Source organism: Mya arenaria, chromosome 17, assembly GCF_026914265.1.
Source record: "Mya arenaria isolate MELC-2E11 chromosome 17, ASM2691426v1".
NCBI lineage: Eukaryota > Metazoa > Mollusca > Bivalvia > Myida > Myidae > Mya > Mya arenaria.
Genome location: NC_069138.1, coordinates 13,958,465 through 13,976,923, shown reverse-complemented (window position 1 = coordinate 13,976,923; position 18,459 = coordinate 13,958,465). Strand labels below are relative to the sequence as shown.

Below are 18,459 nucleotides of genomic sequence, written 5' to 3'. Positions count from 1 at the left end.
ACTGAATGATCAGCAACCTGGTTTCATTTATATGCCATGTAAATTAGATTTCAATTATACAGAGACAGTTTTACAGCATTTAAAGGATCTGGAATAAATCTTAACCTGTTTATGTAGAAACCAAGTACCTTGGATGGATTATTGGCCATTTCTACAGATATTAAGTACCATGAACGCAGATTTGCACAAGTGGTGATAAGAACTTCTGACCAAAATTCAGTAGCAATAAAAAATTAAGAAATTTGCAGTCCCATGAACCTGCCAGTCAAAGTTTACAATGAAACCTGATAAAGTGTCAAGCTTTATTTCATTTTTTGACTACAAATTATTTTTAAGCGGAGGGTTGATAATCCATGAGTGAAATACAGGAAGATATTGAATTCCGTCTATTCTGAATTTTTCAACCATGTAAAAACACTATCTTGAAGGCTACAATTTACTTGCAAATAATGCACGGTAAAATCAACCTAACCTTGTGCATGCAAACCTACCATTAAAGGAAGTTGCAAATAGCACATTTTAAAAATCAACCATATCTGAAAGAGATGTCTCATTACCCTTGAAAAAAGCTAAAGTGGCCCTTGCATCCCATCCCTTTGTCGAACATGACACCTCAAGTACTATATAACAAGTATGATCCCTAAATGATTAAGTAGTACAGTCGCGCACCCCCATTTTACACTGTGACATACCAACTTGCATCAAATTTGTTTCCGATCATGTCTTGTCAATACAACAATGATAGGGATCACAGTTTGATTGACCCCTTATTCAATCCCTAATGACATCCAAAGATGCTAGAATTCAATTTTCCTACACCTGTGACAATGAAATATTCATTTAGAAGTTAATCATTAATTGTTAACAAAGGTTTGAATGCATTTCTGCTTTTTGAGCTCTCCTTGGATCCAAAGTCTTGACCTCTGAATCCACAGGACCTGATATGTGACAAATAGCAACAGTAGTTTGAGCAGATTTCAATCAAACTTGTATGAAACTACTAAAAAGTGAGGTTTAATATGTTTTGAATCAACAGGTCAATGTTTGAACCCATTCTAATCAAGCCAAATGGACAGAACAATATGGTTGGCAGAAAATTGACAAAATGAGTGATTTGCTGACAGGGAAGATATAATGCACCATCTTTTGAGCACTAGGGGCCACATCTCTAGAGCAAAAAGGCTCAGTAGGGGCCACTGAGGATTTCACTTTCTGGTGACCCTAGTCTTGGCCCCAGGTGTACAATTTCACAGGGCCAGCTTCCATATCCCCAGGACACACAGAGTGAGTGCATTAGTGAGTTGTAGAGGTAGTGAGGTTGAAATATCCTTGTCAGGGCCTCCATCAAAATATTGGTGCATTAGTTAGGGAGGTGTCGTGAGTAGGTATGATATTGTCACGATTCTGTTGATTTGTTGAGGTGGTATGGCCCAGTTAAAGCTTCCTTTAAAAAATAATGTTGTCCATGCATTATCTATGTAATCAATTTTAGGCTCTTTAGGACGAGCCTCAGTGAAAATATTTGTGCATAACTGTTTTGAAGAGGTATCAGTTTGAAGCAGCCTTGTAAGGACTAACATTTAAAAAAAGACAGTGCATGTACACATTATGTGGAGTAGGCAGACTTGTCAGACCTTTTGGCTAAAACAAAACAATGTGTCAAAGAAATGTTCAACTAAAGGGAGAATCCATGACAGACAGAATCAAATAACTGACTACCTCAATAATTTTTATCCAGCATTCATGCAGTAATTGTAAAACTATTTTAATTATACATCGACCCTCCACCATCCGACATGTGGGTCAGGATATGGTGGATTCAGGGTTGGGGGTGAGGGGCAGCGGTTGATGGAAGCTGCTTGACAGGCTCAAATATGAGATGACCTGGCAACTGTTCATTTTCTGATTAATTTCACCAAACAGTTAAGGCAATGAGTAAAGAAAAACTTTAAAATACTTAAATACTTGATATTATTATAATTCAAGTAAAAATATGATGCAAGCTGAATTAATACTTAAACATTTCTACTATAATGGATCAGGGCTCTCATAAATAATTTGAAAGTGGAAGTTTGAACTTCCTTTCCATCATTTTTGGAAGTTTTTTCCTGAAACATGAAAGTTCAAGTCTTTCTAAAACAAATACTTTCTAATACAATAGTTCTGACAATATATGAAATAATTGCATGTAAAATATGCTAATTTAAAAAAAATTCAAACTATTATTTCCATTCAAAAGTAATTTAAAATGTGGCTATTAATGTAACATTAACACCAGAATTTGATTTATTAAAACTTCCAGTCCTTCACATGGGAAGTTTAATCAGAAGCGATGGAAGTTTTTGTACTTCCCAGCACTCAATTTTGGAAGTTTGAATCTATTTTCAGGGAGTAATATATTTCCAGACTTCCTTTATCGGAAGCCCTGAAGGGATACAACTCCATCTCATCGTAAAATACAGGTTTGTTCATAGCCTTATAAAAGGGAAACAACCATAATTTAGAAAGCTGCTTTTGAATTTAGATTATTATCTTCCCTTGAAGTTTTTCTGAAATGAAATAGTCAAAATAAGAAAATCAGTGTTACACACTAAGAGGAACACTACTTGAACCATGTAAAAGGTTGATTTCTACAGCCCAAGCCCTCTTGTGTAATATAAATAACTTGGATTGTGTGCCCTTACTATTACTAATATTTATTACTACCAAAGCTCTCGTGAATTATATAAATCACTTGGATTGTTAGGGCACACAAAGGGTTGACAGTCTACGAAATGTACTTTTGCAATTTACCAGCCTGTTTTTGGTAATTTGCCTGCCCAAAATATTTATCTGCCTGAAATGATGTTTGTAAAATGTCGACAGTAAATACTCAAAACACTCAAAACAACAAAATTATGGTTTTATATATAATTGTTTACTCATAAAATGCTGTATGTATGCTGTTCCATGTTTTTTAGTCGATACAACAGACCAAGCCATGTCACAATTTGGCAAACAATGACAAAACACGCCTTGTCAAAGAGGAAACCAGAAACTGTATTAACACAACTCTGGTACCAGATTTATAATTATTGCAGGGGTGTAGAAATGGGCTGGTAAAATCAACTGGTATCTTCACCCGGCTTATTTCCCCGCATCAACGAAAATAAAATGTGTAAAAAAAATTGACGTTTTTATGTTTACATCCTTTTAAAACCTCGATTGTGTTGGTGTTTGGTTTCCCAGCGTTCCGAATCTTGATACATGACCTCATTACTTGCAATCCCCTTTGGGGATGTTTTTGTTTTTGAAGTTCATGATTTCCGAAGCAATTGAGGATGAAAAAAAGAAACTTTTATAGTTTTTTTCCAGCCGCAGAAACAGTGTAATAAGTATGTAATATGGATACTTTTGTATACCATAAATAATTCATAACAGCCAGCTGTACTTAAAAAGAAAGTATTTAATTCCTGTGAGACTTGTGAAATATAACAGAGGAATCCTTACTTTATCAAATCATGATTTTTTTTCTCATGAAATTTTACTGTAATTTACAGACTGTATTCTTAATCAAAGCCTATTTCTCCTCACAAAAAAAATAATATTGTGATAATTCCCCCTTGCGCAGAAAAATGATTTGATTTTTTAAAGGACATAAATAAAGAAATAAAATAAAAGGCTCAGTTTGTAACTGTCTGAATAATATTTAGTATTATAATGATATTATGATCCAGATTAAGTGGTAGAAACAATTAACAAGGAAAACGGGTAAAGAGGTGGTTTTTTTGCTTCTTTCTTTTATTTGGCATGCTCTTATTTTCCCCTTATTAGGATCTAATATTACTTTAATAGTCAAAAAGGCATAGGCACTCAAATACCAGTAAAAAGAAATGCTTTAAGTTAGGTTTTACTCTCACCTTCATTCTGCAGCACAGCCGGGTCCACCTCCTTCATGCTCCCTTCAGTCCTGTCTGACGTGCTGGCACCTGAATTCTCTTCCTTTTCTACAGAGGTACTCCCCTTGGCAGGACAGTTATTCGCCTTGCTTGTAGCCCAGGAAACCACACTGCCTGGGTAGGCTTCATCCGGTTGGAGAGCTGGACAGAAATCATGAAAAGCAACTGGCTGTATGTTACCAGCTGGCTGACCAATCAGAGCTCCATGAGATTTTGTACCACGGAGAATACCATGTGTTGGAACTGCTTGTGGATTTGAATGACATTTCAATGCAGGACCAGAAAAATATCTGTTGAAAACAACCTTTTTGCCGGAATTGTCCATGGTTCTTGCATCCTTCTTTGCTGGCTTTGGTACAAACGTGCTTGGTACAAATCCACCAGTTTTGTTATATCTCTGTAACAAGTGGTTTCCAAACTTAGCCCTAATTGCATCAGTGTCAATAGGATCAAGCATGAATCCTTCAAGACCTGCTGGTCTATGATCAACCTTTCCAGGAAATATTTTGGCAATACCTGGAGCATCATTTTCATCCTTTCTGATCTTCTTACCAGCATCAGCAGATATTATATTTGTGTCCCTAACAGTTAGACCCTTTGGTGCAGAAACGGAATCTTTCTCTGGCAAAGGCCCTGTTAGTCCAAACCCTTTATATTCTGTCAGCGTACAAGTGGTAACATCAGTCTTGTTCTCACAATTAGGAGCTGATGTCAATCCAGGTCCAAGGTATTCTTTAAACTTCTCTTTTCTTGTTCCTTTCAGTTTTCCTTTCTCTTTCCGGGACTCCCTTTCTTTATGTCCTCTGCTGAATTTACTTTTTCCCTTGTTATTCTCCTTTAAATTTTCCTTATTTTTTTCCTTTACCATTACACTGTCATCAGGTGGTGCCAATATGCTTGTCAGGTCACCAATCATATCTATTCTTCTCGCAAGTTTCTTTCCTTTTCTATCATCAAGTTCATTAACATCAGACTGAACATTCATGTCCCTTACTCTTAGACCTGATCCTGACTTGACCACTGGTGTTGAAGTACACAGAGGCTGTGAACTACCTCCGGTAGATCCAGTACTTGAAACAGTAACGGAGGGTTTAAATGTTGTCAAGACTGGATAGTCATTGGTTTTCACTGCATCTAATTTCTTTTCAGTCCTAACAGTCACTGGGGTTGACGAACACAGAGGTTCAGAATGACCATGGTTAGATTTTGGATAATTTTCTATCTGTTGATCAGTTTCAATAACCCTCATAGTTGGACTTTCTGATCTTTCTTTCCCATCAACCATATACCTGTCCCTGCTTGTATTTTCCGTGAAAGTTGTTTCTAAATCACTATCTGAATCCTCATTTTCATACTTTGTAACTTCTATGTCATAATCAAGTGATGCTTGTTTAACTTCATCACCAACTTCATTGTACATTGCTTCCCCTGACCCAGTGTTTGTTTCTGTTTCAAAATCATCACAAATTCCATTGTTATCAATATGATCACAATCGGCCAGAAAATTCTTAATAGTCTGAGAAACACATGGTATATTAGTTCTTTGACTAGATCCACCATTAGTTTTATGTCCATCAATTTTATCATCATCATCATCATCATCATCATCTGATGTTACAAGGTCTCCAGTTTCATTCTGAAGACAATTTACACCAGAATTGATTAAACTCAAAGACTGAAGATCTTTTATTGCACTAGAATATCCTTCACTATGTCTATTAGGTAATGTTCTGTTCTCATCAGCATCAACTTTTCCTTTAACACTGCTAGTGCTAGAACTATCAGAACTGAATTCAATTTCAACCACTTGGTCTTCAGTTTCACACTTCTTGCTATCATTTTCCAACTCATTGCCATCTTTCTTCTCAGTATATTCCATCTCTTCCCTTTCAGAATGTTCAGTAGGAGGCTTCACAGTAATTACCACCTCTTCTTTACTTTTAACCATTGCAAGTAAGACATTTACACCATCAGTAACTGTTTTATGTTCAATCACATGTTCATACTGGTTTTGTAATGCCTCATTGTCACATTTGGCTGTCACTGTTGTATGGTTAGCTTCAAGATCAGACTTGCCTTTATGTAGAGTATGTTCAACGTGAAGATTTTCATCTGCACTTTCACATTTTCCATTATGTGAATTATGCTCAACTTTGGCATTTTCTTGTCCTGTTGCATGTTCATCTTCATGTTCACATTTTTCATTATGTGAATTATGCTCAACTTTGGCATTTTCTGGTCCTGTTGAATGTTCATCTGCCCTTTCACATTTTTCATTATGTGAATTATGCTCAACTTTGGCATTTTCTTGTCCTGTTGAATGTTCATCTTCATGTTCACATTTTTCATTATGTGAAGTATGCTCAACTTTGGCATTTTCCGGTCCTGTTGCATGTTCAACTTCATGTTTAGACATAAGCAGGGTATCATTTAGCGATTCCAGTGAAGCAAGGGGACACAGCTTACAGGATTGGTCCTTGAATTTCTCCAGGTGGCCACTACTGGCCATGTGTTCATTGATACAATACCCAGACAGGTCAACAACAGTTTGAAGGGAGGAGTTCAAGGGGCTGGCCCCTCCGTAGGTCTCATCACTGTCCCCACTGTCATCAATGTCATCGACGATACTGCTCTGCCAGGTAAATCTATCCATGTTCTCCATTGATTTGAAATTTCACGCTCCGTTTTACATGATATTGACAAATATTTTGACTGGTTCATTTGAGAGAAAACCAAAGCTTGAAAGTGACTCCCGTCTCATTAGATCCTGAAAAGAAACAATAATAATAAAGCTATATTAATCAGTTCTGTAAATACATACAAACATATTTTTACAATGAATGTTAAGCTGCAATGTTGAGATTTTACAACTGCAAAATCAGAGTCAAACCAACTGTTGCGTTGATCATCTCTTTAAAAAATGTAAATAATGTTAGAAATGTAAATCTAGAATCTCTTACATCCTTGAAGTTACAAATATTGAGGTTTTAAACCTCTCTTTTCATTACTTAGAATTCAAGGGGATTTTAAAGAGTACACAGGATTGATGAGATGATATGCAGTACACGGAAACTCATAATTTGGCATTTTTCATTACAGAATCTCAAAAATAGTATTTGTAGGAGTTCGGTAGAAAATGAGGGTGTACTTGGTATATGCAAAGCACTTGCGGATGCAGGATCAAAATCGCCCAAGTTTCCTAGTTTTTATCTAAATATAGGGGAACATAAGTAATAAAATATGCCCAAAATGTACCATTTCCGACTAAAAATTTCATGGGGGAGTACCAACAAATCCCCCTGCCTACACTTTAAACAAAATAATTTCCAGTTCTGAGGGAGGGGCGCATGTCAAAGAATTACGCTCCCTCGTACTTCCAACCCTGGTTTCATCCCTGTAAAGGGGGAGTGGGGTTACACCCTCAAATATCTTTGTCCTTTGTATTTTATGGCACCTTTATTCTTGGAGAAACATAAGTATCTTTTTAAACAAAAGTTATATTCAATTTTTCATTTATCTATTGCAGTCGGCATTTATCTTACCAACTTCATTATCATATAGTAACAAATACACCATATTTGCATTGCTCTCAGCGATAAATTCACTTACTTATTACACAAAGACAATCTGCTTTTAACTAAATATCCCTTTGAAGACATATAAACTATCACTAGAATGAAATTTTAGAACTATCATAGAATTGTACACAAACTAAAACAGAAGCAAACTGATCCTTTAAGAGTAATGCAACACTTGTAGGACAGATCCCTAATGATTAAAGTAACACTTTAGGGGATTGATATCGGGGATTATCAGTAATTATCAGCCAAAACAAAACACTGCTATGCTCCCTTGGATTAATGGTTGACAATGGTATTGATTTAGGGTCCTTAATCTGATTAGGAATGTAACATTGTAGCAGGTAATGTGTGAAGCCTGTCATGGGATAGGGGATCAAACGGTCAGCAGAAATGGAATTAGAATATTATAAATAATTAGCAGATCCCTTCCTATTATTTACCATTTATCGTTGGTAACATAAACTAAAATGCAATAGGGTCTTACAGAGGTACGGATAATATCCCCCCCGGATGATTGCCCCCCCAGACATTAGCCCCTAGGACCATAGCCCTCCCGGAAGATAGCCCCCCCCCCCGTCTTAGTGAAAAAACAGACGATATCCCCCCCAATATTAAATGCATATTATAACCAGTTTATTTAAGCAAATTCGCAAAACAATGATTTTTAATATAAAATGAAACAACCAAAAGGCATAAATCAATGAAAAAAAATCATGAATAGTGAAAAATAAACGGAAAAAGCATGTGATTTTACAATGAAACATTTATTATTTTAAAAGTTAATTGTTTTCTCTGTTATTTGTTGACTAAGCTATTATTTAATAATCTTTGATCAGTAAGTTCTCACCTTTAATTATCATTTGCATTGACCTTTAATTATTTAATAGGGTGATAATCCTTAATGCGATAATGACATTACATGTTTTATTTCTTTTGAAGATGTTTTAGTGCAATCCAGTTGATAATTACTGATTGACCTAACACATTAATTGCATAATAGTATACTATTCACATGGTGGAAACATCAAAAGTTGTTTGCCTAATTGAACGTCAAATAATACTTAAATAAATCATTTATGAATATGCAAATTTAAAAGAGTGTATATATGTAAAGTCATTTATATATATGCAGGGGGGCTATTGTCTGGGGGGCTATTGTCTGGGAGGGCTATCATCCGGGGGGGATATGGTCCTAGGGGCTAATGTCTGGGGGGGCAATCATCGGGGGGGGGGGGGGGGGGGGGGGATATCATCCTACACTCGTTACAGGTACAGACTGACTTCATTGACAATCAGGCCAAATCATGTAATAAAACTAATTCCTGGCATGGTAAGCTTAGGCACTGTTAGCCCTGGCATAGGTCAGCTTAGGCACTGTAATTCCTGGCATAGGTCAGCTTAGGCACTGTTAGTCTTGGTTTAGGTCAGCTAAGGCACTGTTAGTCTTGGTATAGGTCAGCTTAGGCACTGTAAGGCCTGACACAGGTCAGCTAAGGCACTGTTAGCCCTGGTAAAGGTCAGCTTAGCCACTGTAATATCTTGCATAGGTAAGCTTAGCCACTGTTAGTCCTGGTATAGGTCAGCTAAGGCACTGTTAGTCTTGGTATAGGTCAGCTTAGGTACTGTAAGGCCTGACACAGGGCAGCTTAGACACTGTTAGGCCTGACACAGGTCAGCTTAGGCACTGTAAGCCCTGACAAAGGTCAGCTTAGACACTTTAAGCCCTGGCATGGTCAGCTTATGCACTATAAGCCCTGCCATAGGTTAGCTCAGGCACTGTAAACCCTGGCATAGTAAGCTCAGGCACTGTTAGCCCTGGCATAGGTCAGCTCAGGCACTGTAAGCCCTGGCATAGGTCAGCTCAGGCACTGTAAGCCCTCGCATAAGTCTGCTCAGGCACTGTAAGCCCTGGCATAGTAAGCTTAGGCACTGTAAGCTCTGGCATAGGTCAGCTAAGGCACTGTAAGCCCTGGCGTGGTAAGCTCAGGCACTGTAAGCCCTGGCATAGGTCAGCTCAGGCACTGTAAGCCCTGCCATGGTCAGCTCAGGCACTGTAAGCCCTGGCATAGTCAGCAAAGGCACTGTTAGCCCTGCCATGGTCAGCTTAGGCACTGTTAGCCCTGGCATAGGTCAGCTAAGGCACTGTAAGCCCTGGCAATAGTCAGCTAAGGCACTGTTAGCCCTGGCATGGTCAGCTTAGGCACTGTAAGCCCTTGCATGGTCAGCTAAGGCACTGTTAGCCCTGGCATAGGTCAGCTTAGGCACTGTAAGCCCTGGCATAGGTCAGCTCAGACAATGTAAGCCCTGGCAATAGTCAGCTTAGGCACTGTTAGCCCTGGCATAGGTCAGCTTAGGCACTGTAAGCCCTGGCATAGGTCAGCTCAGGCACTGTAAGCCCTGGCATGGTCAGCTTAGGCACTGTTAGCCCTGGCATAGGTCAACTTAGGCACTGTTAGCTTTGGCATAGGTCAGCTTGGGCACTGTACGCACTTGTATAGGTCAGCTTATGCACTGTTAGCCCTGGCATAGTCAGCTTAGGCACTATAAGCCCTGGCATGGTCAGCTTAGACACTGTAAGCCCTGGTATAGGTCAGCTCAGGCACTGTTAGCCCTGGCATAGGTCAGCTTAGGCACTGTAAGCCCTGGCATGGTCAGCTTAGGCACTGTTAGCCCTGGCATAGGTCAACTTAGGCACTGTTAGCTTTGGCATAGGTCAGCTTAGGCACTGTACGCACTTGTATAGGTCAGTTTAGGCACTGTTAGCCCTGGCATAGTCAGCTTAGGCACTATAAGCCCTGGCATGGTCAGCTTAGGCACTGTAAGCCCTGGTATAGGTCAGCTCAGGCACTGTTAGCCCTGGCATAGGTCAGCTCAGGCACTGTAAGCCCTGGCATAGGTCAACTTAGGCACTGTTAGCCCTGGCATAGGTCAGCTTAGGCACTGTAAGCCCTGGCATAGGTCAGCTTAGGCACTGTAAGCCCTGGTATAGGTCAGCTCAGGCACTGTTAGCCCTGGCATAGGTCAGCTCAGGCACTGTAAGCCCTGGTAAAGGTCAGCTCAGGCACTGTTAGCCCTGGCATAGGTCAGCTTAGGCACTGTAAGCCCTGGCATAGGTCAGCTTAGGCACTGTAAGCCCTGACAAAGGTCAGCTTACACATTTTAAGCCCTTGCATGTTCAGCTAAGGCACTGTAAGCCCTGGCATGGTCAGCTAAGGCACTGTTAGCCCTGGCATAGGTCAGTTCAGGCACTATAAGCCCTGGCATAGGTCAGCTTAGGCACTGTAAGCCCTGGCATAGGTTAGCTTAGGCACTGTAAGCCCTTGCATGTTCAGCTAAGGCACTGTTAGCCCTGGCATGGTCAGCTTAGGCACTGTTAGCCCTGGTATAGGTCAGCTTAGGCACTGTTAGCTCTGGTATAGGTCAGCTTAGGCACTGTAAGCCCTGGTATGGTCAGCTTAGGCACTGTTAGCCCTGGCATAAGTCTGCTCAGGCACTGTTAGCCCTGGTAAAGGTCAGCTTAGCCACTGTAATATCTTGCATAGGTCAGCTCAGGCACTGTAAGCCCTGGCATAAGTCTGCTAAGGCACTGTTAGCCTTGGTATAGGTTAGCTTAGGCACTGAAACCCTGATAAAGGTCAGCTTGGGCAATGTAAGCCCTGACATGGGTCAGCTTGGGCACTGTTAGTATGACAAAGGTCAGCTTTGACCACTGTCACTGAATGATGGTTTTTACCTGTAAACATCCATATGTAATAATACTACAAGGAGCCAGAAACTTACGCAGATTTATTACTCATCTGGTTGACAGTTCTGTTTTGATGTCAGTAATGGTGCTGCATACGGTATGTACCCCAGGAAATGCTGTTTGATGTAGTGTTCAACCTGGAGAAAAAAGTATTTGTTATAGTTAGTTTTCTGGTTTATCATTATGGCATATAGACCACATTATGTACACAAATGTTAGCATTTCACAGACATAAAACATAACAGAGGGAGTGTGGTCTGGTGAAATTGGTGACCATCTCTCACATTAGAGGTTCCTCGGTTTACCCACATCAGAGGCACATTCTGACTTGGCCTGTTTTCAAGGTCACCATTACTAATTTCTGCCAAAGAGTGATTCATACCACATCCAGGCAGTCTAATTAATTAGTACATAACTACACATCAATTGTAACATGCAGGTCAACACTATCAATTAACAATGTTTTCATCAAACAAGAACTCACCCATTGATTCAAAACAACTGAAAGTTAACAGTGCAGCAAACTATAACATACATTGTTTCTTATTATCCAAAGATCTCATAAATTCCATCAGAAATTTAACCAAACCATGCAAGATTCATTCTTGTTTGCCAAGCTTATAATACACATGATTTTTCATAAAAGCAATTTCACACGCTAAAACTTCATTTAAATGGCATAAAGTCAGTCATCATCACCATAAAGAAGTCAATACAACTACAATGGTCTTGAATGTCCGACAATAAAGCCCCGCCATGGTCAAGGGCGTTCAAATGTTTTGTCCCCATTCAAACTTAAATCCTTAACAAAACGTCTTATGCCGAAATTGAAGAAAAAAAGTAAAATACTTGTCTCTGATTTTATAAACAGATAGTATTGAATGCATTAACACAGGAAATACAAATTAATATGTCATTTTAGCAATTAAATAAAGTTACCTTCATAATATTCACTAATGATGAATGCAAAATCAAAAACTCATTCAATAAGTTATATATTCTCCTGGTAATTTTTTTTTGAGAAACCAGTATTACATAGGCAATTGACACTGAAATTGTTTTTTCTTCTGATTAAAATGAAAATGGTGTACACACTAGGCTTTTGGCATTTAGGGGAAACAGCCATAGCCCTTTATAAGGGGTAAAAAGCTCAATTTCTTCCAAGTGGGGGTGGGGGCTTTATCTTGCAGTGCCTAGTCTGGCCTTTTCATCAACATCAACAGACTCATTATGATTTTCAATGATATTTTCAGCGAAACCTACATGTTTTGAACTGTTTGTCTGGGGAGTTACTTTCAAGGCTGTGAAGGTAAAAAAACTACTCGGCAATGTTAGCTTGTTTGGGATCTTTTGTAAACCTTCCAATTGTGCGATATGTTTTTAACGTCAAGTGAGAAGGATGTCGTTAAAAGAGTACTGGATTGATTAAATAGCAAATCCGGAACTAATAATCCAGTGCTGATGTATTTGAATATAAAAGTTTCATAAGATAACTGGTACGGTACTAACATACTTTGTCGGTACTGGTGATATTTCGGAAGCATTGAATCAGGAACGCTTAATTGTTCTAGAAGAAAATGGGGAAGAAACATCTTCCTTGATTATTGGCGACAGTATCAAAAAATCCTGAAACATCATTTTTACTCTTAAAAGCATAAGGTCCATGATCATTATAATTTATACTCAAAGATGACCAATTTAGATCCTACATATATCAACACCTATTAGCGAAATTTGTGACTTGTCAAGGAAAAGTCAGGAAATTCTATTTTCCATGATTAATGGAAACCCTGATCTAACGGCCTTGAGATTTAACACAGGTTCCTTGGGGTTCAGGTTGGGCAGTTATTAACAAATCAAGTTAAGCGCAGAACCTGGATACAAAGGACTCAAATGCATATATAATTGGACAGTTGTAAGCTAGGGTTTCAGCCAGAGGGTCATTGGAGGGTGCTACACCGTGTCCTTTTTTGGAAGCAGTGTCCCTTCTGCCCTCATTAAGACCAGATTGTGCACCCTCCTGCCTTCAAAGAATTAAATGCTTAAGATAATCAAATAGCTCGCGTGTTTTATTAAAGCTTGAAATATGATTATAAATTGAAACAAACTTTACTTATTTGGTAGTTGAAACCTAATATTATTTTAAATTGCTAAATTTTCTATGAAATTCATAATATGCTATATAATTATTAAATGCCCAATACAAGTTGCTCTTTTGTCCCTCAGCACCCTGTCCTTTTTAAAACCTGGCTAAAACGCTATAAGCTAATTACACCTATAATGATCCAGAGTCAATCCCAGTCTGGAATAAGTTATTTTATTTTGGCATAATGCTTTAATGTTTTAGAAAACCATGCAGCAATTTCATAAAGATGAAGCTGAGATTTTTATTAAAGTTTTATCAAATGTTTGCAATTATTCAGGTGAATTTTAATCACACAATGGTTATTAGAGTTCTTAGGTCAAATCAGGTAATGTACAATTATAATTCAATAGAGGGCAAAAGAAGTGACCCATTCATTTATCAGCCGTGAATCTCAAACCACCTATTTTCATCAATTGATATGATCATTAAATGTTTTCAAATTTTCACTTAGACTTTATCAGTCATCAGAAAATCAACAATTTCCGTGTCAAACAATTTATCTTGATGTCCAATAAACGAAAGTCATGCAACGCACATTCCGAGGGCCATGTAAAACCATTTACTGTTGCAAAACAACAATGTTCATTGAACACTTTCCCTGCTATCAGATATAACACAATACCCCAAATTATCTTTAAAGAAATACAATGTACTTTCATTTTCTTTTAAGAAATACACTGTACCGTCATTAAATTACATACATCTAGATTCCAAAGACCACCAATGACGACAGGTAGAAATTCCTTTCCTGAAGATGTCTGACAATTTGTCAATTGTTTTTATGGATAAAAAAGGTTTTTATTTTAAAACTTAAGTGATATTTTTGAACATTCAGGGCCTAGGTTACAACACATTTCCAATGATTAAACATGTTTTTATCCCATGTGTACACGTGTACGTGAAAATAAATTATGCAGGTTATGTTCTTTATATTTTGTATATTTATTTTTGATATAAAAAATGGACCTCCCTACCTAACCAATGGAAGAATTGTTCTAAACAAACACAATTTATATAACTTTTTTTTCTCTTTTTCTGTCTACCATGAGCATTCATGTTCATTTCTCATTTTAGTCAAAATGATGCATTTTCCCAATCATTAACCTGCATCATTTCCCAAAACAGCGAAAAAAAACAACAGTTAAATTTTAAAAGAAGATGCATATGCTTATTTTTACTAATTAGGAATCATGAATAGGGCATGGTGATTACTTGAAGTGCATTGATCATCTGAATAATGCTTTTAATATGACAAAGAAGCACTCTTGGACTGATAACAATCATCAGTTCCTTTAATTTCTTTCGGGAAAATTTGAGGACCTGAAAACCACTAGTAGCTGTAAAAATCTAAATAACCCCTTGAGAGGCTATGACAACATTGTTATACCATAATCTTTAATTATTTCCCATTTCAAGGGCTTTTTATTACAAGATAATTAGAATTAGATTACTATGTTTTTCAATTCCACCAATATAAAGCTTACAAATTATCCTGTATGACCAGACAGAGTGACCACAGGATCCCCAGACTAACTGACCACTTTTGATCACCATAACCAGTCAATGACTACCTAAATATTACTAGTAAACAATTAAGGTTCAATCAACTATAATAATAATCAGGACAGAATAACAAAGTTCATTATTAAGTATTCTTATAACATATTTGTTACATCACGAATAACATGATAATGTTCATATTTGTCATTAATAAATAGAGAACTAAATAAACTTACGTGAATTTGTCTTTCATTATCACATAACATTCAAATATCACAAACATGTTAAAATAATTGTATAAACTCTTAATTAAAAATATATGCAAATTATTATTTCTTATACGATAAGATAGGACTGTAAAAAAAAAAGTAAAATTTAATAATATTTTACCTACATATTTGAGCAAGAACAACCTGCATGATTAGCATAAACTATTAAAACTGATGACAATGCAGTATTTACAGTTAATTTAATTCATTCTTGATTACAGTTTTAAATTCAAAAATAACAGCAGGTGAAGTTTGAAATGATATATCAGAAATAAAGTACTTCAGACTTATCTAATTGTCAGCCACCAGCTGTCACCACATGGATTATGATTGGTTAATGTATGTAGAAAGCTGGCCGGCACACTTTAACGCGTGCCATCTAAGGTTCATAAGTGTGTCATTGTAACCGCACAGTTGCATTCAAACTTAACCACTTTCAATCTTAAATGGGACAAAAACTTAAAAATTCTGATTTTATGGTGGCAACTTTTTTCTAAACATAGTTGAGATTGAGTTATTTTACCTAATTTCATGAACACACAGGAACTGGCAGATAGTAGATACTTGTTTGAACATAATTTTGAAAATCAAAGCCTAAAATAATTCCACTTTCAATCTGTTAGTGTTAATCTTTATTAACAATAGAGCTGTAATTTTTACTTTTGATGTTTTGTAATTTGTTCACATTTCACAAGCATTTCAGACCCTATGAAATGTAATCAAGTCTCGTAAAAGTGGTTGCTGTCTTGACTCTTGACTATCCACTATGATACTATCTCTTCATGAGGTAATATCACAACTCCATATTACAGTTTAGAAATTTCAATTTATTCCATTAGCCTTAAACTCCTGTTCAAGTTTCTTGTTTAAACACGAGAACGACTATCATTTAGTTTTTAATACTAGTCAATTGATTATTCAGCCACTGCATTTTTATAATTAGAATAAGTTGTTCATCTGTTTCACACAATTGTTTGAATGCAATAAGTTCTTGTTTCAAAGATAAAATTGATTGGAGCGAAAACAAAACCACCGCATTTACTCGGTATGTTTCTTAGAATAAAAATTATAACAGTTTTAAAAGATTTTGGTAAAGTTAAATTATTTATGAACCTGCAAGTCTAAACCGGTAGATGTGCATGATATCTTTTCTGAGCATCTGCTGCCTATATATCTCAAAGGATAGGCATTGATTTTTTCTTGATATTCGTTGTTTTTTACCTGTCCGGTAAAGATAGGTTTTTAATTTGGCGTTTAACAAACAATCATCTTAGAATGGCACAATAATGACATAGGCAGCTTATATTATCTGATATCCATAACTTTCATGGACAAAGATGTCATCAGGAATAGGTTGTTTACCAAAACAAGAGTCTACCCTGGAGAAGATTATGTATTTCTTTAGACCTTGCAGTCAAGGATAACCTGTGAAAGTGCAAGCACTTATTTCCAACGGGGTCCTTTTTTTCTGAAGCGACAGCACGCTGAAGAGACAGTGGTGGGATACAAGGAAGTCCAGGTGCGATACCCTAGCTCTTTTTCGAAGAGACCCCTAGGTTCTTTTACGTGCTCGGTGTAAAGCACCGATACACAGGGTACAACTTTCCTGGGTTAAACCAGTACTGAGTTCCAAGCACTACCCTTTAAATTCCGAGCACCAGGCAAGAGAGCTACTTATACCAACTTTTAACGTCTTTTTTTTTTTTGGCTGATGGGACAGCACGCGGAAGAGACAGTGGTGGGGTACAAGGAAGTGCGGCAGTGGTACCCTAGCTCTTTCTAAGAGACCCTTGGTTCTTTTACGTGCTCGGTGTAAAACACCGTGACACAGGGTACAACTTTCCTGGGTTAAACCAGTACTAAGTACACCACTTTTCCAAGCACTACCCTTTTAATGCCGAGAGCCAGGCAAGGGACCTTCTTGTTCCTTTGACGTGTTTTGGTATGAAGCGGCCAGGGTTCGAACCCACAACCTCCCGCTCCATAGGTGGAAGCTTAACCACTAGGCCACAGAGACGGTGATTGACTAAGCTTTCTGCTCATTCAACAAAGCAATAAATTTGATTATGATGATCTGTTTGGCAATCCCATTCCCTTCTGCCGGTGCAGCGAAATAGTAACATGACAAATGATTGTCACTTTTTCCTGAAAATTGTAAACTTTTACGCTTAGCCTGAGGATTGTCATATATTTTCGCGACAATAAATCTGTATGAAGTTTTTCGAATACTCTTTGCCTTTTTTAAACTATGTGTTATAATATACAAGAATACAAAATAAAATGTATGTACGTTATCAGTGTTTATTTCAGCATTGATTTAAAATCAAAACAATATCCAAAAGGTGGTTTCTTAATTTTGACAGCTGAAATTAATTAGGGCGGAACGGCTGTACATGTGACATTTCTTTGTCTTACAATCAATTCAAAATGCTCAATTCTAGTTCTTTATTGATGTGAAACCATTCTTACCTGTTTGTTTCATGTGTTTTTAATATGCACACCACTTTAATACGCGTTGAAAATCAATATTTCAAACCAATTTGGTTAATAATAGGACACTCACTTCCGCTGTAAACAACGTTGAACAGCGCGCGCATGTGACGTCAGCTCCGCACCATCTATCGGGATTCTGGAAACACAATAAAGACAACTCTACTTTACCGCTTGTCTCCCTTCATGATCTTTCACTTATAAAAAATAATAATTTCAGACTACATAAAATTATATAAATAATATTTTCGCCAATCTTAAATTATGTTCAGACTTTTTATCTAAATTATTTTGAGTTAGTATAGTTTCATTATAGTTATTAAATGCTTTTTTTTTAAAGAAAAAGAATGTTATTGATTTAATTTGCTGTCTACTGCAGATCACAAATCATCTAGAACCACATACACAAGCGAGGAATTTCTAAAGAAATGTCCTTTCACTTTTATTAACTAATAATATTCAATAACCAGTTCAGTAATAACTGGGAGCAACACCTGTTTGTAATTTTGCCCCAGGTAAAGGTGTATATTATGGAAGTCTCGCAACATACAATATACAATTTTTTTCACCTAAAATTAGCTTTTTGCTACTCCCAGCTGACACCAATAACAAATTCTACTCCAAGCTGTTTGATGACCAATTGATTTTAAAGAAAAGTCAATATTTAAGTATTTTTAATGCAACAACTAACTGTTATATAATCTAACTTAGTAAATACATAGATAAAATGTTTTGAAGTAGTTCGAATTTAAGTTTTTAAAGTTTAATTGGAGGCTGGATCCAAAATCAC

At 37.1% G+C, this 18,459-nt stretch overlaps 1 protein-coding gene across 2 annotated transcripts in view; it reads right to left on the bottom strand.

Annotated features, from left to right (window-relative positions):
- LOC128222745 (uncharacterized) overlaps positions 1-17,736 on the bottom strand; it is a 61,022-nt gene extending 43,286 nt beyond the window's left edge. Inside the window, exons 1-3 of one of the 2 annotated variants that reach the window (XM_052931854.1) lie at positions 17,649-17,736; positions 11,300-11,401; positions 3,900-6,705 (exon numbers count right to left, since the gene is read on the bottom strand). In XM_052931854.1, coding sequence (XP_052787814.1) covers positions 3,900-6,600 — 2,701 coding nt within the window. In that variant the 5' untranslated portion in view covers positions 6,601-6,705; positions 11,300-11,401; positions 17,649-17,736. Of the gene's footprint in view, positions 1-3,899; positions 6,706-11,299; positions 11,402-15,300; positions 15,394-17,648 lie in introns of those variants that run through there. The other variant, XM_052931855.1, reaches the window with a different exon arrangement.
- Positions 17,737-18,459: the final 723 nt, after the last annotated feature.